Source organism: Elaeis guineensis, chromosome 15, assembly GCF_000442705.2.
Source record: "Elaeis guineensis isolate ETL-2024a chromosome 15, EG11, whole genome shotgun sequence".
NCBI lineage: Eukaryota > Viridiplantae > Streptophyta > Magnoliopsida > Arecales > Arecaceae > Elaeis > Elaeis guineensis.
Window position 1 is genome coordinate 75,070,365 of NC_026007.2, and position 26,034 is coordinate 75,096,398.

General features: G+C 40.6%; 1 protein-coding gene across 5 annotated transcripts; it reads left to right on the plus strand.

The window, feature by feature from the left end:
• The first annotated feature begins 362 nt into the window (after positions 1-362).
• Positions 363-24,737, plus strand: LOC105058817 (BOI-related E3 ubiquitin-protein ligase 1). Of its 5 annotated transcripts, none has more exons than XM_029268554.2 (5): positions 363-693; positions 1,412-1,531; positions 22,193-22,548; positions 23,835-24,323; positions 24,450-24,737. In XM_029268554.2, the coding sequence occupies exons 2-5, from the start codon at positions 1,420-1,422 to the stop codon at positions 24,495-24,497; spliced, it is 1,005 nt and encodes a 334-aa protein (XP_029124387.1). In that variant the 5' UTR covers positions 363-693; positions 1,412-1,419; the 3' UTR covers positions 24,498-24,737. The 5 variants fall into 5 exon arrangements, with proteins under 5 accessions (XP_029124387.1, XP_019710578.1, XP_029124386.1 ...); XM_019855019.3 differs by having other exon boundaries at positions 24,514-24,737; XM_029268553.2 differs by having other exon boundaries at positions 364-693; positions 23,835-24,424; positions 24,514-24,737.
• The last annotated feature ends 1,297 nt before the right edge of the window (positions 24,738-26,034 follow it).

Genomic DNA, 26,034 nt, shown 5'->3' on the forward strand with positions numbered 1-26,034 from the left:
CAAAATAAATTAAACGGATCAAAGATCTAGATTTGAATCTAATTTTTTTAATAAAGATGTATTAATCTATTTATGATTTAAATTTATTTACATTAAACCTAAACTTTTTTTTTTTAAGCGATCGATCGAATTATAAATTCCCATTCTTAGTCGGGATGCAAATCGGACCTGTGTTGAAAGCCGGCGGCGGACTCAAACGGATGGACATACAAGGACGCCGGTCTTTGAGTCCTAATCTCAAGGCGAGCGCCATGAACCAAAAATCAAACGGCCACGCGGCTCCCATCCTCCGACAGGACCCACGGGGGGAGAGCACAATCGTCGCCACTTCCTCTCCCTCAGCAACAACTGTAAGCAGTTTATTTTTAGAGAAAAACCCATTGTGAAAAGTTCAAGGGGATAGAGGACAGCGGACTTCTTCCTTCCTAAGCGAACTAGGAAGAAATTCTACTAATTTGCGTATGTACATAAGAGAGAGAAAAAGAACAAAATCCAGCGAGAGAGCGAGATATTCGGATTGAATTGATTGCTGGGTCGATTCCTTTCCGCGCACGCGCTTTGATTCCTCCTCCTCTCTCTCTCTCTACATGTATATGATATATCATCATATATGATCGCGGAGCTGGCCTTCGGGGACGAATTCTGAGCTCTCGAATCGGGTAGTCAGACGCCACAAATCCGCACGATCAGCTGGTTTGATCTGTCGTCCTCGGCCCCCCACTTTTTTTTTTTTTGTTTTTAATTGCTGTCTTCGATTTTTCGCTGTCTTCCATTGTTTCGTTAAAGAAAAAGAAGAAGAAGAAGAAATATTGGGATATTGGGTCTGGTCGGGATGTTCTCACGGCGATCCTCGTGCCTTCTCTATCGAATGGCATATCGTCGATGCAGATCGTCGTTTTCCATCACGCATGCTCTTCCTTTTCATTCCTTTATCATCATCATTATTTTTTTGGGGTACAAATCCGCTCGTTTATTCAGTATTAATCTGCTCTGTATCGGTGCTGTTGTGGCTGCTGCGATGGTGTCCTGCGTGCTTGTTTCTAATCTGTTTGCCCTCCAAGCCTTCTTTTTCCCCTCCCCGCTTTTAAGCTTATTCTATGTTTTGCTACTCGTAGTTTCCATTCTATGTTGTTTTTGTTATTGGTGGTGGTGCTGTAGAATTATATCTTCTCGCCATCTGCTGTCGATTTAGGTCTGAGATAGGGAGGGCTTTATTTAGGAGGTCGCCGTGATCAACCATTTGTGAAGCTGTGCTTCGTTATGGTAGCATCATTTTTTTCCCCCTGGAGGAATTGCTTTAGCATCTTCGACTTCCAAGTTTTTGCATTGTTTAATTATGTAGTCGTGGGGTTCTGATTGATCATGGAATTTCAATGGACAAATTATTAACATGATTTGGTGACTTTTTTAGGAAGGAAAATGTTCGGAGGCAATAACTCCAATGTGATGTTTCCATCTGTGCTGGAGGATTATCAATTCAATTATGACTCCACTGCACCTACCCAGCTTCAGTTGTTTGGAAGCAGTGAGTGTGAGATTTTGGAACAATTAATACCTCTGATCTATGTTATTGCTCATCATTCTTCCACTCTAGTTACATGCAATTACCAAGTGTGTGTTCAACTCGTATGTCTGTTTATGTGGTAGCTTTAATTCTTTACATGTGCAACTTTTGCATTTGGTATTTTTATGAATTAATGACATTCATCAAGTAAGGGTATTTTTATGAATTAATGACATTTATGAATTAATGATGTTAATGATGAAAACTTTGCATCATTAACGTGTTCAATCCTAAGATTGAATCTTCAAAACTTTAAAATGGGAGACATTTTATGCTTCAAAAGAGTGTAGTGCAAGCTCAAATGGCCAAACAGATACCAAGGAGGCTCGTGTATTTTACTTTATGCTCTATGTTGGGTTGTATTGAACTGGCGTGCTTTTATATGGACCAGTGTATACCAATATGCACTATGCAATGCAATATACTACTGCACCATAGTTATTCTAGCTGACATGGTGCAAGCCAGCATCTTAATCCTGGTGTGCTGTGAGAAGAATATGGGTGTTTGCCTCCAATGAAGTTGACAATATTAGTGTTTCCAGGTGCTTTTAGTGCAATGCTTAGGTTATCCAGATATGTGATTATGAAGGGAGGAACTAATCAATAGTTTTATTCGCTCATGCATAGCTCAATATCGTTCATGACATGCCAGATGGTTATGAAAATGACCCTAATGATGATGCAACCTTTCTTTTAATTTTTTTAATAAAGAATACTACAATACCTAGCCATTTCGGAATCATACATTGCGATTATGCATTTCTCCTTATAAATGCTTCAGACATATGCAAAAGAGGAGTATATATATCAAAATAGGAATGTACCTATTGGTTCCCATGATATTGATTTTGATATGTGCACCTCAAGTGATCCTGCATCAGGGTGACCAGCTGTTAGTCTGCTTACTTCCTTGGCCTGTGGAATCTGTGTTGTATGTGGGAGGGATGGCATCAACTGCTCATGTCTCAACCATGATTTTATACTTCTTAATTTTTTTCTTTTTAACATGTACCTGGACAAAACCTTGTTCATATACCTTTCTTATGTGTTCCATATAGTTCAATCTATGAAAATGCTTGTAGAGAGATGATGGCTTTTTAATAATAGTTTAAAGTATAGTTACTAGGAGTGGTGTGGATGTGGGAGTGGGTTTGGTTATGGGCATGGGAAGGGGGGTCTCTTAGAAAAATGAATAAGGAAATGCTTTGAGAGGGGTTGTGGGGATGAGTTTCTAGAGAGATTCCAAATTGATTGTGCCATCCAATGTGGAAGTTTCATGATAAGTTTTAATTACTGAAATATAAAATGTTATCATTTATCAATCAAAGATCAAAATATTTATGTTTCCATTATACTGAGTGATGAAAATATGATTACTCTAATGATGAAATTCTAGATCACGTGATGTTAAATGGCTTAGCTGGTGTTTCTAGCTCTGAAAAATAGTGAGAAAAGCAATGGATATGGACTACTTGTGGATATAGGGTGATTTGAGAGCCAACTAGTTTTTCACTAAGCAATTTTCCTGAACGATATGGGGAATGTGTCATGGCGCATAAATAAATGTGGAATTCAAGATTCCCAGTGGATGACATGAATTTGCTAGCATACAAAAGGAGAGTAGAATAATGAGATTTTAGGAAAGATAACTTATAAGAGATTTTACATTCCAGATGGAGGATGTAAGTTTGCTGGTATACAAGAGGAAAAGAGATGCGTGTGATCTTAGGAAAGATGTGTAAAATGTGATGGATTTTAACTTGTGCTTAAATTGCCATATTTCATAAACTGGTAGACTTTAAAGTCAACCTAAGATGAGTCATTTTAATTTGCTGCAATTAAATGCAGAGTTATGAGGGGATTAATGGCCGCATAAGTATTTATGGAAAATGAGCTTGTTATTGAGCTAGTGGGCTGCCATACCACTTTAGAAAGGCGAAAGATAAGTGGAGATGTGAAGCATGAAAAAACAATATATTGAAGAGAACTTTAACAATTGGAATTTGAAATCTAGGCATTAGACTGCATGATAAAGATTTCATCATCTAATAACTGTGAAGCAAGTAGGAGTAATGCGATATTTATTTAGAGGCAGCAAATTTGTACTCCTGTGCATGTTCCTGTATATTCTCTATATCAACAGTTTTCTAGATCTGTAGTGAGTAATAAGGTTTGTATTTATAGGAAACAAACTTACCCATGTATGTTCCTCCTTCTCTAAAATAGACTACATCAACAGTTTTTCAGATCTAACGGTAATCAGTGGCAGGTGAATTCAACTGAATGCAATAGATTGAGTTTCTGCATTCCCAATTTTAGTTATTACAATGGATATAAATTGGGAGACGTCAAAAAGAAAACTATTATGAGTTGAACGACAGAATAAAATTTTTCTTATCATTACTAATTCATTGTAACCAATGCGAAAAATGTTATTGTTTGTTGGAAAACCGATGGGAAAAATGTGTTTCTGTCTTTCTACCTACAGTAACAGGACAAGGGCTTCAAATCTGTCTTTTTCAAATCATCTTTTGGTTATTATAAGAGCTATGAAATGGAATTGGATGGAACCATTTTTTCTATCATTTAAATGGATATTAGTCTGTCAAACTACGGCATATTTATTGTACTTGGTATTGATTTAATTTATCCTCTTTGTTTCATTTACGATACGAATACTAGCATCTGGTTTGTTTTTTTTTCTTTGTTTGTTTGCTATCAGTTTATGATACTACTTTATTACTATTGTTGTTACTATTGTTTTCCCGTGAAGTTCTTAAGCTTTCTTTCCCTTCCTCCTCTATTTTGTCAGCTTAACATTTTCTTCTACACAATAGATAGATTTTTCTATGCTGTGTTGTTATTCAGTATCTTATACGTCACCATAAAGCAACCTCCATAAAAGACTGAGAAGGAAATGAAGAGTGCCATGCCATAATGTTTTTATGAATTATTATTAATGATTCATCAAAAGGATTTAAACAAGGCAACTTCTCATGCTAGTTGTTGGGTATAAAATAATCCCAGCCGAAGTTCGTAAGAGGCCGACTCTCCCAGGACTTCTCCGGCTTCCGACCTTGTGCGGCGTCTTTCTGAACTCCCCCGGCTGTCCGAGCTTCCACAATACCATCCGGACTCCCCCAGCAGTCGACCTTCCACAGTGTCCTCCAGATTCCTCCAACGACGAACTCCTATCGTGCCATCCGGACTTCTCCAATAATGAGCTCCTTCATTCATCTATCGGACTGCTCTAAATGCTCTCTGGACTTCACTATCCGCCGATTTTCTACAGTGATCACTACTCTCCGAATCTCTTCCAGACTTTCTCCTGTCACGATCGACTATACTTCGAGCTTCTTTCGGACTTCGTCGATGTCCGAGCTTCTCCAGCAGCAGGACTTCTACAGTAGTCAGACTCCATCCAAGTTTCTGCGTGGTCGACCGCCTTCTGAATTTCATCCGAGCTTCTACGAGAACTGGACTCCGTTTGAACTTCTGCAGCGGATGGATTCCAGACAAACTTCTACAACGGACAGGTTCCAGCAGTCGGATTTCTACTCGAACTCCTATTGCAAGCAGACTTTATCCGAGCTTCTACGATAAGCGGTCTCCATCCGGACTTCTACGGCAACCGGTCTCCATCCGAGCTTCTATAGTAAGCGCCTTCTTCCGGACTCCTACAAGAATCGGACTCCGTCCGAACTTCTACAGCGGTTGGATTCCGGACGAACTTCTACAACGAACACCACTCCACTCTCGGTAACAAACTCTACGTAGCTCCATCACTCTCTGGCGAGTCGCGACAACGGACATCACTCCACTCTTCGCAACAAACTCCACGTGGCCCCACCACTCTCTGGCAAGTCGCGACAACGGACACCACTACTCCCCATAACAAACTCCACGTGGCCCTGAACGGTCCACTACCAGACAGTTACGGACGTCGCTGTCAATCGGTTACGCTCTCCCGTCTATAAAAGAGACCCCCCATATACGTTCTCCTCTAAGCTCAAAACTATATCTCAAAATTCTGCTAAAATCCCATTCGAGTACTCCATTTCTGTTGAAGTAGAGTACTGACTTGAGCGTCGGAGGGTCTTCCGGAGCATCTCTAACTCCGGTTTAGACTTTTCTTGTAGGTCCCGACGGCGGTCGCGATCCCCTCGTCTCCAGCTTCTTCGACATCAGCGGAATTCTACACCAACACTAGTCATGCAATCAAAACTTTAATCTATATATGTACGCATGGTTTGCTGAACTGTGCCAAATTGGTCGGTTCAGGGTGTCCCATATTGGATGGATCGGTTACCAGCATGGTTTGGTCCATTGGTTAGAAATGGAGGTAGAGGGAGAAGGAGAAAGAGAGAGGCAGGGACCCTTTGCAAACAAGATGAGGGCTCTCTCTCTCTCTCTCCCCCCTCTCCCTCTTTGGCTGTCCCTTTGGTGATATGCCTCGGCATGGTACGATACGAACTCGTACCGTACCGAATTGGTTGCCGGCTAGTATATTTTGTTATGGTTCGACAAACCTTGTATGCATGTATGTATGTATGTTATATATATGTATATGTGAGCACGTGTGAAATATCATACTGTTGGAGCACGATCCCGGCTCCTCCCACGGACCTTGGGTGCAGCGGAACCAGCAACGAACAAATCTGGAGACTTGTGGACTCGATCGAAGGTCCTTGACGAAATCAGCCTGGTTGCTGTCTTCTTCGTTAGCCTTTCGTTCTAGATGAAGAAGCCTCTAAGATCACCTCTAAAAAATCCAAGATCTAGTATCCAACCAGATCAGGCCTGGACTGAGGTCTTTCAATTCATAGATCTCGAATCGAGGCATTCTAGATAGGGAAGAAGGTAGATAGAATCAAACTTGCAGATCTGTCCTGCTGCAGCCTTTCCTGTAAATCTGTTGATGGAGATCTCACCGCGCCTCAAACGACCTCAGATCAACTCCAGATCTGAGAGAACTTGTACCAACCTCGTAGCAAGAGATTCCAAATCCTGTACCTGATGTTTGGGCGGCTGCAAGAGAGGGAGAGGCAATATGGTTGGCGGCACAAAGGGGGAGGGGCTCAAAACCCTAGTGCCTCCCCTGTTTTTCCTTCCTTCTATGGACCTGGCGGCAAGAAACCCTAGGGTTTCTTGCTCCTGGGGCGTGGAGAATAGTTGAAGAGAGAGGGAGAAGAGAGAGAGACTTGGGAGAAAGGGTTTTCGTATTTCTTGGCTTAATCAAACCTATACAGTGCATGTATATATAAACACAGGGTCAAGTGACCCCAAAACTCCCTTGACCAACTCTATGGGAGATTAGGTTAACCCAAGCCCATGTACACCCATAACTCGACCTAATCTCACCTATCCTGGGCCCTGACCTGGCCCATAAAGAGTTGGTCCCTTGAGGCAAACATAACCTAGACCTCAAGAACCCGAAAGGCCCACAGCCTTTCAACCTAGGGCCCAACTAGCCCTAGAGCCTCCATAAAGCCCTCATGAATGATGGACCTTGGCCTTAGCCTTGGTCCCCTGAGCCTTGGGCACACCACTGGATCACAACAATCTCCACCTTGGTGTCCCAAGGCCTTAATCAGCTCCACTCTGTCCATCAGCCGAATCAGCTCAACACATCTCTGAAAGCTGTCCCGTGGAAGTACCTTCGTAAGTGCATCAGCTGGGTTCTCCTTGGTGTGTACCTTTACCAGCTCCACCTCGCCATCCTCCACAAGCTCCCTGATCCGATGATACCGAATGTCGATGTGCTTTGTCCTTGCATGATAGACTGAGTTCTGTGCTAATAGAAGTACACTCTGGCTGTCACAGTGCACTCTAATGGCCTCTTGAGTAAGGCCCATCTCCGTCAACAAACCCTTCAGCCAAATTGCCTCCTTAGCTGCTTCTGTCAGCCCGATGTATTCCGCCTCTGTAGTGGATAGGGCCGTGATAGGCTGCAAACTCGATCTCCAAGAAATAGGACTTCCATACAGGCTAAAGATGAAGCCTGTCGTAGACCTTCGGGTATCCACATCTCCATCGAAGTCTGCATCTACATAACCGCCAATCAGCCCCTGAGCCTCCCTGGACATGTCAGAGTATCCCACTGCACCTCGCTGTTCGTAGCAGATGCCAACTCCAACTGAACCCACCAGGTATCTGAATATCCACTTCAGAGCTCTCCAGTGCTCCCTGCCAGGCTGTGCCATGAACCTGCTAACCTGACTCACTGCATGAGCGATGTCTGGCCTACAACAGACCATCGCATACATCAAGCTCCCAACTCCTGAAGCATAAGGAACCGTCTCCATCTCCTGAGCCTCCACCTCAGTCTGTGGTGCCATGGTCTTCGAGAGTCTGAAGTGATCGGCAAGTGGCAGCTCCGCCTGCTTTCTCCCTTCATCCCGAACCTCTCTAAGACCTTCTGTATGTAGCCCTCCTGAGATAGATGCAGCACCCTCCGGGCTCGGTCTCTGAAAATCTCCATGCCTAGGATCTTCCTTGCAGGGTCCAAATCTTCATCTCAAACTCCCGAGATAAGGATGCCTTCAGATCCTGCACAACCTTCCTACTCTTGCATGCTATAAGCATGTCATCCACATACAAGAGTAGGAACACCTAGAACCATCCTCAAGAGACTGAACATAAATATAGGGATCAAACTCACACCTGGAAAGTCCAATGCTGCGCACATAGAAGTCGAACTGCTTGTACCATTGCCTCGGCGACTGCTTCAGCCCGTACAGCGACTTCTGCAACAAACAAACCTTTCCCTCTGATCCTGGATCCCTGAAATCGGGTGGCTACTCCATGTAAATCCTCTCCTCCAAATGCCCATGGAGGAACGCCGTCTTGACATCCATCTGCTCCAGCTCTAAATCCTGAGCTGCTACAATTCTCAGCAATACTCTGATGGAAGTATGTATGACGACGGGAGAGAAGACCTCGCTGAAGTCGATACCTTCCTTCTGAGAGTATCCCTTGGCCACTAATCTCGCCTTGAATCTGATACCTCCCTGCTCTGAAGGCCCTTCTTTGCGACTGTAGATCCATTTGCAGCCAATGGGCCTCTTCCCCTATGGCAACTGCACCAATCGCCACGTCTGGTTCTGGTGGAGAGACTGCATCTCCTCGGACATCGCCTGGACCCACCGCTCTCTGTCCTGGCTCTCAATAGCCTCCTGATATGTATATGGGTCTCCATTTGCTGTCACCAGGGCATATGACAGCTTCTCCTCGAAGCCATATTGGTCCGGTTGCCTGATGGTCCTCTTGGACTTGTGTAGGGCAACACCGATATCAGTCCTCGGTCCAGCTCGCTCCTGCTGGACCTCTCCACCTCGATCATCCATCTGAGTCCTCTCCACCTGTGGAGACACCTTAGGTAGGTTCTCCACCTGAATGTCATGTCCTCCCGTAGTACCTGCAAGAGGCAAAATCAAAGAGGTAAGCTGTCCAGCAGCGCCCTGCTGGACCTCCTCCTGCTCCTGCTGCTCCTCCATGCCTGTTCGCCTCTGTAGGACTGACTCCTCATCAAAAGTCACATCCCGACTAATGATGACCTTCTTTTCCAAGGGATCCCACAGCCTGTATCCCTTAACTCCTCGCGGATAGCCTAGAAACACCATCTTGCATGATCTGACGTCTAGCTTGCTCCGCTCACCAGCTCCAATGTGCACATAGGCCGTGCACCCAAATACCTGTAGATGGCCCAGCCCAACTGTCCTCCCAGACCACACCTCCTTTGGAAGCCTGCCATCCAACCTGGTGTGAGGTGACCGATTGACCAAGTAACCCGCTGCGTCAACTGTGTCAACCCAGAACGCCTTTGGAAGCCCTGCCTGCAGCCTCATGCATCGTGCTTTTTCAGAAGTATTCTGTTCATCCTCTCGGCCATCCCATTCTGCTGTGGAGTCTCCTTAACTGAGAAGTGTCTCCTGATCCCACACTCCTCACAGTAGTCCTGGAACTCTCTGCTGGTGTACTCCCCGCCATTGTCTGACCTCAGACACTTCACGCTCCTCCCCTGCTCATTCTCCACCTCAGCTCTCCAGATTTTGAACTTGGTGAAGACCTCAGACTTCTCTCTCATGAAGTAAATCCAGAGTTTCCTTGAGAAATCATCAATCAGGGTCATGAAGTATCTGGCCCCATTCCTAGCTGAAACTGGGGCTGGTCCCCACACATCCGTGTGTACTAACTCCAGAGGGATGCACTGCGGGTTGTACTGATGTTGAACTGAACTCTCCTCTGCTTTCCCATCTAGCAAGGCTCACAGATTTCTCCTGTAGCACCATCCTCTAGATCAGAGATGAGTCCTCTCCTGCTCAACTCCCTCAGCCCCTTATCACCCATGTGGCCTAGGCGGTAGTGCCACATCCTGTAAGCCCCCTGCTGGTCCTGTGCTGCAACTGCTGCATCAGACTCTCCGATCACCACAGATCCCTCCATGCGATAGAGATTATTGTCCAACCTCCTGCCTCTCATCACCACCATAGCTCCATTGGAGATGTTTAATACTCCGCTTCTAGCCCTACTGCTGAAGCTGTATCCACTGCGCTTCAAGTAGCCTAGTGACACCAGATTCTTTTCCAGCTCCGGGACGTGCTTTACATTTGTCAATATTCTCACAATCCCATCAAACATCCTCACCCTGACTGTCCCTATCCCAGCCACCTTGCAAGGATGATTGTCGCCTAGAGTCACTGATCCCTCATCTGTCTTGGTGTATGTCGCAAACCAAGACCTGTGTGGTGTGTAGTGATGTGAGCACGCAGAGTCTAGTGTCCACTCTTCTGTGTAATGCCTATGACCATCTGATACCACAAGTAGATCATTTTCCACCTGCTGCCCAGCAACTGCACTCACTGATTCTGAGCCACTTCTTTCTCCCTTCTTGCTCTTCCATAGTGGACATTCTTGCTTGAAGTGCCCGAACTCGTTGCACTTGAAGTATTTCATCTCTTTCTTTCCCTTCCTGGACTTGGACCGCCCCCTGGACTTGCTTCTGCCTCTGCCTCTACCTGTCCTCTCCCCTACTGTCAAACCCTCCTGGGGAGCCCGATCTCTGGTCAACTTTTCTCTTTGCTCATTAGATCTCAGCACCGAGACCATGTCCTCATATTCCAGAGTCTCCTTGCCGTGGAGCAGTGTAGTCACCAAAAAGTCATATGATCCTGACAGCGAACACAAAAGCAACAGGGACTTGTCCTCATCCAGTTTCACCCCGATATTCATCAACTCCGTGCACAACTGGTCGAACCTCTGAATGTGGCCAATCACATCAGATCCCTCCTGCATCCGAAGACTGTACAACCTCTTCTTCAGCATTAGCTTGTTGCACATATTCTTCCCCATATACATGGTGTGCAACTTCGACCAAAGGCCCTTCAGGGTCTTTTCTTCCAGCACCGAATACAACGCCGCATCCGCCAAACATCCTCTGATCACCGAGCATGCTTTCTTCTCCAACGATGCCCACTGTCTATCTATCATTCCCTCAGGCTTCTCATCCAAAGCCTGATCCAGATCTGCTTGCACCAGAAGATCCTTCATCCGGATTTTTCACATGAAAAATTTTTCTTGCCATCAAACTTCTCGAAATCGACCTTCATATTGCTGTCCATGACTGGATCCAAGCCAAACAAGCAATATAAAATCAAGAAGTGTAGAACATACCTTGATGGTATCTTGCTGAAAATTTTCAGCACTTGGGATCTTCAACTTCTCGTGCTTGGAACCGCTTCCTCACCACCGTGGCTCTGATACCAACTGTTGGAGCACGATCCCGGCTCCTCCCATGGATCTTGGTGCAGCGGAACCAGCAACGAACAAATCTGGAGACTTGTGGACTCGATCGAAGGCCCTTAACAAATCAGCCTGATTGCTGTCTTCTTCGTCAGTCTTTCGTTCCAGATGAAGAACGCCTCTAAGATCACCTTTAAAAAATCCAAGATCTGGTACCCAACCAGATCAGGCCTGGACCGAGGTCTTCCAATTCGTAGATCTCGAATCGGAGCATTCTAGATAGGGAAGAAGGTAAATAGAATCAGACCTTGCAGATCTGTCCTGCTGCAGCCTTTCCTGTAGATCTGTTGATGGAGATTTCATCCGCGCCTCAAACGACCTCAGATCAACTTCAGATCTGAGAGAAACTTGTACCAACCTGTAGCAAGAGATTTCAAGTCCTGAACCTAATGTTTGGGCGGCTGCAAGAGAGGGAGAGGCAATATGGTTGGCGGCACAAAGGGGGAGGGGCTCAAAACCCTAGTGCCTCCCCTGCTTTTCCTTCCTTCTATGGACCTGGCGGCAAGAAACCCTAGGGTTTCTTGCTCCTGGGGCGTGGAGAATAGCTGAAGAGAGAGGGAGAAGAGAGAGAGAGACTTAGGAGAAAGGGTTTTCGTATTCCTTGGCTTAATCAAACCTATACAGTGCATGTATATATAAACACAGGGTCAAGTGACCCAAACCCAAAACTCCCTTGACCAACTCTATGGGAGATTAGGTTAACCCAAGCCCATGTACACCCATGACTCGACCTAATCTCACCTATCCTGGGCCCAGACCTGGCCCATAAAGAGTTGGTCCCTTGAGGCCCACATAACCTAGACCTCAAGAACCCGAAGGGCCCACAGCCTTTCAACCTAGGGCCCAACTAGCCCTAGAGCCTCCATGAAGCCCTCATGAATGATGGACCTTGGCCTTAGCCTTGGTCCCCTGAGCCTTGGGCACACCACCTGGATCACAACACATACATTACCTTCCTCCGAAGAATGATAGATGAAGACATTATGTTGTGCATATGCCCCATTCAACCTTCTCTCAAACCCTTTATCTTTCCTATGCAAGATATTATGAAATCTCGTTGTTGCAAATAACAAGGAATCAACTTTAATAGACTTTAAAGACATTACTGTTATTAGTATCATTGTCATTATTATTGCTATTATTGTTCATTAGATAGGCCAAAGTGCTAGTTTGGTTGTGTTGCATTTTGGCAAATTTTCACATAACATCTCTATATACCTTTTTTTAAAAAATAGTAATTTGATAATTAACCATAGCAGTCTGAGATAAATATAATCCATTCCCTGTTTTGTCTTTTTGCTGAATGGTATCAATTATATATGCAACATACCTAACATACACCAGTCCTGCTTGTATTGATGTCAAACTGGAGTCATGGTTCTTCTTCCCTTATGATTTGTTAGGACTGCTACAGCCTACAGGTTAGATCTAGGTCAATTTATTTTTTGTTTGAACCATATGCATGAAGAAATTTCTTAACAAGCCCGATTAACTTTTGTAAAGCACATGTTCCTGACTTTATGTAACCTAGTCTCATATTCTCTTGCATAATTGGGCTAATCTCTTTTTCAGTGAGGATTCAAAGATTGATGAAATTATTCTCTCAGGCCCATGTGCATTTATATCTAAATTTAGCCCTCCAAGTTAACTTGGATTGGTGCCTTTCAGTCTTGAGCTTCCGCTATTTTGCTTTAGCTGCCATTTGATCCCTTGCATTTGTTAGTGTGATGAACTTTTCTATTTAAACTTTATCAGTTCAAACTAAGGATCACTGTGCCGGTACTGGGGCTTGTATCGATTACCCAATGGCATGGTTCAGTATGTCCCTATATTGTTATGTATCGGACCTATATCGACATAATAGAGAAGGCGGGGAGAGGGAGAATGGGAGAGAGGAAGAGAGAGAGAGGGAGAGAGGGGGGAGGAAGGGAGAGAGAGAGAGGGAGGGTGGCGGATGGTCGGCAAAGGACTGTGGAGGGGTGTAGAGAGGCAGAGGGAGGGCTTTGTCCTCCGATTCTCCTATTTCGTTCAAAAAATGATCTTGGAGGGGCCTCTTTTTTATTTTGAAAAAAATTAAGGTGAAGTCAATAAGATGGTTGCCCAATTCACTAAAATTCTTCAAAATAGAATAGGAGCCCCTTCAGGGCCCCTATTTTGAACGAAATAAGGAAACTAGAGGACAGAGCCTCTCTCTGCCTCTCTGCACCCCTCCCTAGCCCTTTGTGGTTCTCCATCGGCCTCCTCCACCCTCCTTCTCTCTCCTCCCCCCTCCCTCTCACCTTCTCTCTTTTCCTTTCTTTCCTTGTCCCTCTTCTTCTTCCTCACCGATTTCTTGATGTGAAGGCCGGAAATGTCTCGGTTTGCCGCCGCTATAGCTCGATATGCCCAAATTGGGTGGTTTGGGACCGTTTTACCGACGTTGGTTCAAACCGTAGAAACATTGCCCTTATGGTACATCTGATTCAAGATACCATGCCCTTTGATTGCTTTTTGACTATAAAATGGAGGGATTATTGTAATAGCTTTTTGTTAGAGAACTAGTATGCACATGAAAGGGTAAGAGCCATCTATTTGAGGTGTTTTTTGAGGCACAAACCGTTGAAGAATTATTATATGGATTTGAGTTTCTGTATTCAATAGGCTACATATACAACTGATCGAGTTTTAAACTATAAACTAGAATTTACACACGTAGCTCTTTATTTTCCTCCCTGCCACTCAAGCTCCTTAAAGAAATTCATACATATGTGCATGAATTTCACCCTCAGTCTTTCATTAGATCCTCATAATTTTGATCTATGCTCTTCTTAGATTAGTAAGAAACCCATGACTGGCGTTAAAATGATGGTATATTATGATAAACTATGACAACCATATGATTGTTGGCTAATCCAAAATCTTCACATGGTGACACAAGCGAATACAAACACATCCACATGCAAATGCAAATTAACGACAGTTTGGTAATCAAACAGATGAGCATATCTAGGCCTAGGCCAGATTTTATGACTATGATTTTGAAAATCGGACCGAACCACTTGGTTCAAGGCATATCGAGCCGGATCGGTGCAGAATCGGATCAGATCGATGCGGAACCAGATCGGTTTGGCCCTGATTTTCAGTATCCGACAAGAAAAAAATAAAAAAATAAAAAAAATAGGAATCGCCTGGTTCATCTCCGAATTGGACGGTTTCGGTTCGAATCGGGTGGTATGCAGCTTTACCAAGCCGAACCGTCCGATTTGGCTTCTTTCTTATTTTCTGAGACAGACAAGAAGTCAAAACTTCTTTCTTATTTTCGACTTCTCTGTTTTTCAATCTCTCTCTCCCTTTCTCACTCTCTAACACTGAGAGCGGTAGAAAGACTCCAGGAATATATGGATTAAAGCCCTTTAAGGTATGTTTCTCCTTCCTATCTCTCTTTTCTATTACTCTCTTTTTTAAAAAAAAATTCATGAAAAATAAAAAATAAAAAAAATTATTTTTTTTTTGACATGATTTTAATATATATTATAGATCTATGAATGATCTACACAATAATACTAAAATCATTAATTTTCGTTAAGTATATAAATTTTTAAATTAAAAATATATTTTTAGAATAAAAAATATTAAAAAAATAAATTTTAAAAAATAACTGTAAAATCAGATTATTGTTTAGGGACTTACAAGCTATTTTTGACATAAATTTAGTACCTATTTATCAACGTTTCAATATATCTTGCGCATAATAGTCTAGGCCTAAATTTGAAAAAAAAAAAGCATTTCATGCATGTCCACTATCTAAGAAAATTATATATCGTATTTATGATAAGATTCTATATAAATTTAAGATCAAATTATTTTTTATAATTTTTAAATTTTTAATATATTTTATTTTAAAAAATAATAAATAATAAATAAATAATTTAAAAAATATAAAAAATTGAATAAACAAAATATATCATTTTTACGTAATTATTGAAGTGATGTGCTTATCAATTTTCAAGAATGGATCCATCAAGAAAGAAAAAGGATTCATAACGTGATATTAGTTGGAAGCATGGGAAGATGCTTGCAAATCGGCATCATTAGAGATGTAAATATAGCATCGAATTCAAGAAAGGAGAAGTTATACGGTCGAAATATTTGGCTGGCAACTATTCAAATGTAGCTATGTGCCATTAGTGTCCACAAGAGGTCTGTCAGTTAATGAATATTTTGCTGATTTTAAAGTAGTGAAGAAAAGAAATTTGATGAAGAAGACAGAGGTTGACCGTCAAGCAGCAGAGCCACATTCTTATCACTTCAGAGAGTCAGAGGAAAGATCTGTTTTAAACGATGAGCAAGCACAGATCGAGACTGTCATTCAGACGAGCTTGGATGATCAATGACAGCTAGAGGAGGTAGCTAGGCATAGAGCTTGATTTGGACCATCAACTTATGAGGATGGATCAGGCTCAAGGAGCACTACAACATATTGATTGTTCCCCAATAATCGAATATTTTTTTCTGTAAATACTGCATTAGTCTGAGTCAAGGTTTAGGAGGATATTCTCAGTTAGAGAGCCCGTTAGTAGGAGGCACCAGCCGTCTTGAATCCATGTTGGGAGCATTTGGCAGTAGAAAGAAGTCTTTTAGAGAGATTTCAACAGGAGCCATTATCCATAATTTGGATCCACATGTATTTCTTAGTGGAGATTCCAAGCAAGAGGATTGATACTATATTGAGGAAAGATAAGAAGAAAGATATGTGACGAGCTATTGGATCTTGGTTTCATTTCAATCACATCCCAACAAACGCAGCAGACAATCCATATTGTTGCTCTGTCATTTCATCTATACAGACTGTCGGTCTAGTGTAGATCCTTCAGGATCAAGAGATATCTATGGTGAGCATCTTGACCAGAATAAGAAGGATATTGAAAAATAGATTGCTTTGTATCAGAGCAAATGGCTTATGTATGGGTTAACTGTGATGTGTGATAGTTGGACTGGTCCTACTAGATGACGCATCATCAACTTGGTATATTGTGATGGAAGAATATTTTTTCACAAGATATTGATGCTTCAGTTGAGGTGCATGATGCTAGCTACATCTTCAGATTGATGAAGGAGGTGATTGATCAGACAGGAGAGCGGAATATCGTGCAGGTTATTACAAATAATGGACCACAGTATAAAGCTGCAGGAGAGATATTGGAGCAGCGACCGCATATTTTCTAGATCCCGTGTGCTGCACATTGTATCAATCTGATGTTAATGAATATTAGAAAGATTCATAGGGTGTAGAAGGTAGTGGAGTCAGCATAGAGCATCACCAGATTCATCTACAACCATACATGGATCCTCTCATTGATGCGGCAGTTTGCTAAGGGTGATATATTAAGATCAGATGTTACATGATTTGCTATCAATTATATAGCATTTGATAGCCTGATTGATAAGAAAGTACATTTACGTCAGATGTTTGTCGGTCCTGAGAAGCAATAGAGCAGATATGCCAAAGAAGACACTGAGGAGAGCAATGTCGACAGCTTAGTGACAAGACAGTCATTCTAGCAACGGGTCAAAAAAATAGTGGTGACATCAAGCCTCTATATGAAGTGCTTTAGGTCGTGGATGATAAGTGATATCCCAGATGAACTTCTTATATTATATGATGGGAAGGGCAAAGGAACAAATTAAGGTGGCAAATCCACAGCATGCAGATGAGTACATCAGGACCATCGACCATTGATGGGGCTATCAAATGGGTAGGAAGTTGCATTTATCAAGTAAGCAATAGATCAAAAACTCTTTCAAAATTTGTATAAATAAACTTAATCAATTATGAAAATCTATGTGCAGCTTATTATTTGAATCCGATATTTCAGTACTCTATACTGAGATTGGTATGGATGGAGAGCTTTTGTCCACCTTACGAAATGTAATAGACAAGATGGAGCTTGATTTAGACATCGCGGCTTTGTATCTTAAATAAGTTAAGTTCAATGATGTTTATTATCTTAGTTGTATCTTTAATAAAATATTGTAATAAATAATTTTTTTACAAATAAAAATATTTAGGAAGGACACAGAATCATTTGGAAGTAATGTAGCGATCAGAAGTAAATCAAAGATGAATCCGGATATATATTAATAAATCTATTATCATATTGAAATATTCAATTTTCTTTTTAATTTTGCTAAATTTCAATGATTTTGTAGTTGAATGGTGGGTGCATTCTGATGGATCCGCACGAAATTTGAAGGATCTTGTCATTAAGATCTTCTTCCAAACAGTTTCATCAAGTGGATGTGAGCGCAACTAGTTGACCTTTGTCCTTATCCACAGCAAGTAGAGAAACTGTCTAACACAGAAATGCCTCAATGATCTTGTGTATGTGCACTATAATTTGAGGTTAAGACTCAAATGTATTGAGGAGGAAGTTCAGCTGAAGTACTCAGATCCGACTACGAGTGATTTTGCTTATGCAAATGAAGATCCGATGATTGGATGGATTATGAGTCAGCAGTAGGAGTCAGAGCTTAATGCTAGGATCGTCTCCACGACCTACCAGTTTTGTTGCTAGCGAGGCTGGGGTGGACGCTTCTCAATGGGTAAGTAGCAACATTTCATATAGACCTCTAGTCGATACGCCATAGCATCCACCCTCGCAGTCTAGACAGCTAGAGCAGGGCATGAGAGAGGGTAGGCAGTTGCTATGCATAGAGATAAAAGAAAATAAAAGACAATTGCAACCCCAGTAGAGAGAGAGTATTCGGTTCACTTAGATTCAAACACTAGGCAGAGCAGTGATGATAGTTCTTCAGCTACTCATGGATCTGGTGATCATGGAGGGATGGAGGACAGGAGACACAGCCAGTTGGTGGTCTTCAATTCACTGGTGAGTCTCATTTTATGCACGCCACGCAGGATAGGGATCATGATGTACGAGCTAGTAGAGCTCATGACAATACGATTTCATACCGATGATGAGCTCTACAAGGTCGTTTAGGATATGATGCAGCTATAGATGACCTCGTTCATGGAGTAGGATCCATAGATGTATCAATTCGTCCTCATATTTTGGATCCTTACCCGTAGCCATAGGTAGCCTATGATTCTTACGGATATGGATAGGAATATGGTGCATCGGAACATCGTCTTCTAGTGGTTACTATCATGTGTAGTCTGGAGCATTTTATGGATCGAAATTTGCTGCTGATATATTTGGATGGATCCCTTCACAACCAGACATCAGCCCAATGATATCTCTCAGAGTCAGAATCTTAGTGAGAGATTGAAGATGAGTTATGATCCTTATGGAATAAATACCGAGGATTATAATGCTATATGGCTAGAGGGATGGACTGATGTTCCTTCTGACTATGTAAATGATCTAGATATTTATGGACATCGACGGTCGATCAAGTTCTGATGATCAATACGTATTGAGTATTTTTATATTTTTTAATTGATTTAAGTATTTTAAGATCCAATGATATCTAGTCCATGTATTGATTATTTAGGATGCTAAATAATATAATATCATACTTAGATGTGTCACATGCGATTAAAGATGTATCGGAGTGATACGAACATTAATGAATATCACTAAATATCAATTTGGGCTTTAAAATATTAAATAATCCATAAAAATTTGATTGGACACCCCCTTCCAAAAAAAAACCAGCAAAAAAAAATTTGGTATGCCGGGTCGGCCGGCATGCCTGCATACCGTGGTACCGAACCAGCCAGTGACCGAAACGATCACTGCTACCGGTTTTCAAAACCTTGCTTTATGTTCTGTTGACTCACAAAACTCAAACTTTAATAAAAGATAAACCATGCAATTCAGTGCCATCATGTTAGCACATAACTTCAAATGTCTGAAGTAATTAATGATTGCAGCATAAATTTCATAAGTGGTATCAGAGACTCCAATTAGTCTGCTTTGATGATGGTGCCTTTCCAGTTGGATGATTATTCATGTAGTTTCAACTTCTTCTTGATGGCAAACATAATTGTTAGAATATTTGTACTTGAAATAAGTGGCCTTGAAGGCTGTGATGACATGTTATGAGTTTAGATGCATTATCGACATGAGTGCTAGTTTACATGTCCTATAAAACTTTGCATCTGATTATGTCTGTCTTTGTAATGTTAGAATAGAGTATCCAAAACCTATGAAAAATTGCTACAGCTCCAGAATGTGGGAATCCAGCTAACACAAACGTCCCATGTCCAATTGTTTTGTGAAAAATGAGTCCAGAGCTGATCGAGGAGCTTAAATCACTTTTTCTAGTTCACACCATGGACATCCTTACGTATAGTATGCACTGGAATGCATTTCAGTATATTATCTGATAATCAATCCTTGCTTTTGTGTAACTTTTAAATGTTTTGCTGATGCTTAAGTGGTCCACAGGACGGAGAAACTGAAAGAAATTTGTTTTTCTCACTGTCAGGTTGATCTACACTAGCTTTGGTGTAGTATATAAAATGTTGTTTCATGCAGGCTTCTGAATTATATTTAGAAATCTTGTCCTTCAAATGACTATTTAACCCAAGTTGCATAATCCTTTGTATGGTCTATTTATCATTGTAAAAACTCTTTTTCCCATCTGTTAATTGGTACAGAACAAACCATAATCTCGATGCATGAAGTTGAATCTCCTACTTCTCTACCTTCTAAACAAGCCAGGACCTAACTGAAAATTTTTCAACCATTTGCTTGAATGCTGGAACCCTGTCTTGATCCAATATCCTTGATCATATTGATTTTTGCTGTGTTGCAATTAGGGTGCTGCAGCTGAATTTTTTCATTCAATTTTTCTTTATTTTTTTCTAGTCTTACTTGCATGGCCTTGTAGTTCGTGCTATAAGTTGCTAGCAAATTATTAACTTGAGATGATTTTGTCACTACACCTATAGGAGGCATTTGGTATGTGGTGATCCTTCTAAGATCAAGGATGATATGGGTGGTGTTGAAATTACCGCATTTGGTTGTACCATGGTGATCTTAAGTCACTTCTACTCAAATCACCCCCAACCAAGTGATGGAATATTCGTCCTTGATGTTGAGAATCCAATATCACCTTGGACAGTGATCTTGGACTGAAATATAAGGACAAAAATACCCTCAGCCTACTCAGACCTTTTTAGAGGCCCTTTAGAGGAGCATGAAGAGTGATATGTCTAGGGTCGTGGGTATTCGGGTGGTTTACATTGCCTACCACATCTGGCTGGCTAGGAACAGGGGCTTATTCGAGGATGTTTGGCAATTTGCAAGGCTCACTCTTGAGAGGGCCTTATTTCAAGCTATCGAGATCATGTGCCACACCTCGACTAGTTTGACCTTGGCTACTTGGGGAACCTATGACTCTCTGGCTGCTTCGGTAGCATCTGACTGGTGTTCATCACCTGGGAGCCCCCACCTCCTAGGTATATCAAGATCAACTTTGATGGTAGTGCTAGAGGCAATAGAGGAGGCACAGGATCTTTGATTTGTGGCCTGGATTCTAAATTCCTGATTGCGGAAGGTCGTCACCTCATAGGCAGCACAATTTCGAAAGTTGAGCTGTAGGCAATGTGGGCAGGCATTATCTTTGCGAGACTGAGGCTTGGAGCTGAGACACTTATGCTCGAGGGGGACTCGGCCATGGTGGTCTCCTGGTTACGGGGACAAGCGTTATCAGCGGTAGTGTATCCTCTATTTATGATTGCTAGTGTATGGCAGGGAGCTGCCTTTTTATGGAGATTCGCCACGTGTATCAGGAGGCTAATAGCACTGCTGATTGGATGGCCGCTTATGTCGCAGAGCATACTGCAGAGACGATGTGGACTGTGATCGAAGACCATCCTTTGGCCTTCAAGGATATCCTCTTTTCTGATCTTTTTGGATGTATTCATACTAGATCTATATGAACTGTCCGTTTATCCCCCCCAAAAAAAAACCTCAGTTTGGCAAAAAAAAATTAGTATATCAATATGCCGTTAATATATTATATCAGAATTGTATATCTTATATTATATTATATTTGATATTATATATTATATTTATAATATATATGACATTATAATATATTATAGTCATAGTATGATTCAATGATAATTTTAAATTAGAGTAAAAATATCTTATTGTACTTTATATTTACATATTAAAAATATGTAATATATTACTTCTATTTTTTATTTTTCTAATTAAAATAAATATTTATATTAATAAATAATATATTATAAGTATAAATAAAAATATTAATTCTATAATAATAATTAATATATTTTTATAGGATTAATAATTTATAGGATCAATAAATATATTTTTATAGAATCTATTCATTATTAATATATTAATAAATATAGTAATATTTTATTTGTAATATATTATATATTATTAATAAATATATTTTTATGGAATATATTGTGGATAGTTTGGGTATTATTTAATCAGTGATCTTGAATTCTTATAAAATATCAAACAGGCTGCTCATGGATACCTGGGGATCTTTAATCACTGGACCATAGCCTAGCAAATGTAGTGATCTTAGATCACTGGTGATTAGATCACCACAGGATTCGGATCATAGGTGATCTTAGATCATCACGGACCGTGATGATCTCATTTGGGTTACCAAATGCTACCACAAGGTTTCCAATTATCTGCTTCTGAACTAAGTATGTAATCTTTCTTAGACAAAGCATGTAACTTGCTTGTATATATTGCTTTTGTTGTATATCATTCAACGCATAATGGAATCTTGCATTTGGCCGTCCAACTATTTAATTTAAGGAATTGCTCTCTTGGAACATTTTATCTCATTTATACACTTTTCTTTTAATATAGCCAATTTGCATTGCAGTTCCTGCTACATGCACTGTAACTCCTGTCAACAACATTGGTAACAATTATGTATCTGCTCTAAACTGTTCAAACAAAAGGAGGAGGGAGACTGAGGATATCGGAAGATGGCACAAGCTTCAGATTTCCTTGAATAATTTTAGTCAAGATGAGGCTGATCACTCACCAGGTATCCCTAACCCAAATGCTGTATCAACTGGGCTTAGGCTTTCCTATGATGATGATGAACACAATTCTTCCATTACCTCTGCAAGTGGGAGCTTACCATCTTTTCCTGTTGTCATGTCCCTTGGTGACAATCTGAGGACTGAGATTGATTGTCAAAAGGAAGAATTTGATCATTACATCAGAATTCAGGTACTCAATGTTTAATACAATAGTTTCCTTTTTGATTGCTTGCAAGATGTTGATGCATGCAAAAAGAGATGATTTCTGTTGTATGACAGAGTTACTCTTCTCTTTTGCATATTTGTTTAATGAATTGAGATCCTTTCTAGTTCGGGGCTGGATAGGAGAGGTCCAGTCCTGTAATCACAGCTTTCCATGTATAGTGCGATGGCTGTGATTGCATATGCCCTGCATGGTACATGAAGCACTGTCCCATGTACTGCACCATACCCACACGATCATGACCATTGCACAATACATGTACGACCATGATTGCAAGACTGGACCTCCAGTTCTGCCCAAACTGGAGGGATCTGGACTTTTCTTTAATCTGGTCTTATGCGTGAACCGTGAAGTTGGTCGAATGCATGTAGTTGCTACTATGTTATTAATTGATCACTAAGGTTATATGTTATGTTACTGTATATATATTTTAAGGCTTGGAGGATGGCCTCTTGCAGCTGTTCTTGGAGCTTGAAGCGTCCATATTTAAATTCCTTCAATGCTTTCCCTGAGCCCTCATGTATGCAGCACCAGAACAATAGGAAATTAATTGTCATTTATCCCTTCACATTTAACACTGGGCATCTAATAGAGATTAGAGTCCTTCCTAATATCAATTATGGTAAGAAAGAAGCAATCAACATAATCCATTAATTTCCTTTTCTTTTAAAAAAAGGGTCATGTGGATCTCACTTAGTGAGATCTAGTGCATCTTAAAGGAATCAGTTTAATGCTGCCTGATTCAGATTCCAGGTTGAGTCTGCAGAATTTATGTCAAGGGACCTGTAAAAAAAGAAGAAGCAAATAAAGATGCGGGAACTGTTATATGCTCTGTAACAAATTCCGAAAAACATCAGTCAGTTGTACTTAAATTCACCAGACCCTTTGTAAAATTTGTAAAACTATTTTTATTTTTGTGTAAGAACAGCTAAATTACCAATAACACCATTTTTTCAGCTTTATGATCAATCTATATCTTTCACAAACTAACAGAGATACTAAATGGTGGTAATTTATCGATGGACGACGTTGTTCTTCTATATCAATTAACCCTGCCATGGCAAATAAATGTCTTGGATCTTTTTTTTATATTAAGTAACCCTGCCAGGGTAAATGAATTTGTCTCAGTTTCTAGGAAGTTTCTATGGGCAGTGATGAAGATTAATGATGTCGGGTGGATTTTGTTTTCTCTATCATTTTTGCTTTTCTGTTCTGGATTTGATTTTTTTTTTTTGGCCTGTTTGTATGAACAGGAGGAGCAAATCATGAAAGGAGTGAAAGAGATGAAACAAAGACACATGGTTGCTTTCCTGAATGCTATTGAGAAAGGGATTGGGAGGAAACTGCGGGAGAAGGAGCTTGAGATAGGGAACGTGAACAGGAAGAACAAGGAACTCATTGAACGAATCAAGCAAGTGGCCATAGAAGCCCAGTCTTGGCAGTGCAGAGCTCGGTACAATGAGTCTGTTGTGAATATGCTTAAGAACAGCCTTAAGCAAGCCGTCGCACAGGGTGCTGATCATGTGAGGGAAGGGTGTGGGGACAGTGAAGGAGATGATGTGGTCTCTTCTTACAACCCAAGTGGTGTTATTGGTGGTATCCTTCAAGCAAGCGTGCCTGGTGGCAAGCCAATGATCAGCGAGCAGATGGCATGCAGGTCCTGCAAGCTCAAGGAGGTCTCTGTGTTGCTGATGCCATGCAGGCACCTTTGCTTGTGTGATGATTGCGAGCGTTTCATTGAGGTCTGTCCTGTCTGCCAAACCATGAAAAGTGTTAGCCTTCCGGTTTACATGGCCTGAGAGTTGTCTAACCAAGAGACCATCCGGGATGGCCATTCCCTTATGTTTTGTTCTTTCTTTATTTTTCAGTTCTCGCACTGGCTTTTATGGAGAATCAGCAGTGGGTGGATTGATTAACTGCAATGTCTGGCAGGTGGCTACGAGGGGTGGATTTTGCCGTTGTCAATAATGAATCAAGGCACTTATTCCCACCGTTTCGGTTGTAACTTGTCTTGTGCCAACTGTTGGTGGCGTTGTTTTGGCATCCCTCGCCGAATATTCGTATTACTGATAAGTAGCTCATATTGAACCTATGGCGGCATTTGGTTGGGGAATAAAGCAAGCATGAGGTTTGTTTCAAGCTCTATGCTTGCCAAACAGCTTTCAAAAAATATATAGTGTATGTTTGGAGGTGCATTTTTACTCGCTAAAAATAATTTTAGATCTAAAAATAAAATTTTGAGTATTTGGTTAAATTCAAAAATAATTTTGGATCATATTTTAGATCTCTTAAAATGTTTACATAAAGTTGATCTTTTCGTACTTTCTATGTATGTAGTATCGTAAATTAAATATCGCATTTGTGAGAAGTTAATTTTTGTAAGAAAATTTACGTATTACTCTCTAAATATTTTTTTCTTATTTATCAGGATTTTTTGTTTCTTCAGATTAATCTCATTCATGTACATCCATATTCTTGATTAATCTTCTCTCATTTCTATTTATATTTTTTTCTATTTTTTAGATTATTAATTTTCACTCATCTCTATTTTTTGTCTGATTTTTTTTATCTTTTTCAAATTAATTTTATCTCATTTACATTCACATCCTTGATTAATCTTCTTTTATTTTCATTTATATTCTTTTTTTTTAACTTCTCGATTATTAATCTCCTTTCATCTCTATCAATTTGTCTATTAAGATTTTTTCTGTGGCAGAATTTTTTTTTCATTAATCTTCTCTCATTTCTATCTCCATCTAATGATATGAAGATAATTTCAAAAGAAATAAGAAAGTCAGTGGATAATTTTAAAAAAAATATAAAAATAGATAAAAATAAAAAATTTTATATCCAAATAATTTTAAAATTATTTTAGATATTTATTATTTTTGGTTATTTTTTTTTTTTTGGTGCAAAAAAGAGGTTGGGGGGTGTTCTGGCATAGCTACTCCTCTGGGCGTGACTATAAGGTCTTAGACCCATCGGAGAATATTCGATTCAAAAATAAATTTGGACAATAGATATCCTCTTCTCATCATATGGGCGAATCCAATGGATGAGTATATCATCTTTAGCATCATCGTGGGCAGTGGACTATATGCCCTTTCAGATCTTACGTTCAGGCCGTAGGAATAATCAAATATACAATAAATTATTTTTACAGTTTCAGAACGATTTTAGGATATTAATAGTTAAACAAAAAAATTATATTATCTCAAAATAGTTTTTGATATCAAAATACAACTATTACTAAAAATTAGTTTTTAGCTAAAAACTACGCCTCTCCAGATAGATCTGAGAAAAAGTTACACCAATCAAAGTCGTTTATGCGAAGCATAATTATTCTTAGGGAAAGATGTCATCAGCTATTCCTGTCGTAAATATGTCTACTTTTTATTTTGTTATGGCAAAGAAAAAGCTCATCCAAAAGTTAGTCAAATTGTTGCCAAACAA

What these genes read in the sequence shown, in the direction of transcription:
- LOC105058817 (XM_029268553.2), top strand. Translation starts at nt 1,420, where the DNA reads ATGTTCGGAGGCAATAACTCCAATGTGATGTTTCCATCTGTGCTGGAG. An exon ending in GTTGTTTGGAAGCAGTGAGT is followed by an intron (nt 1,532 to 22,192) that starts GTGAGATTTTGG and finishes TTTGCATTGCAG; the next exon opens with TTCCTGCTACATGCACTGTA. An exon ending in ATCATTACATCAGAATTCAG is followed by an intron (nt 22,549 to 23,834) that starts GTACTCAATGTT and finishes TTGTATGAACAG; the next exon opens with GAGGAGCAAATCATGAAAGG.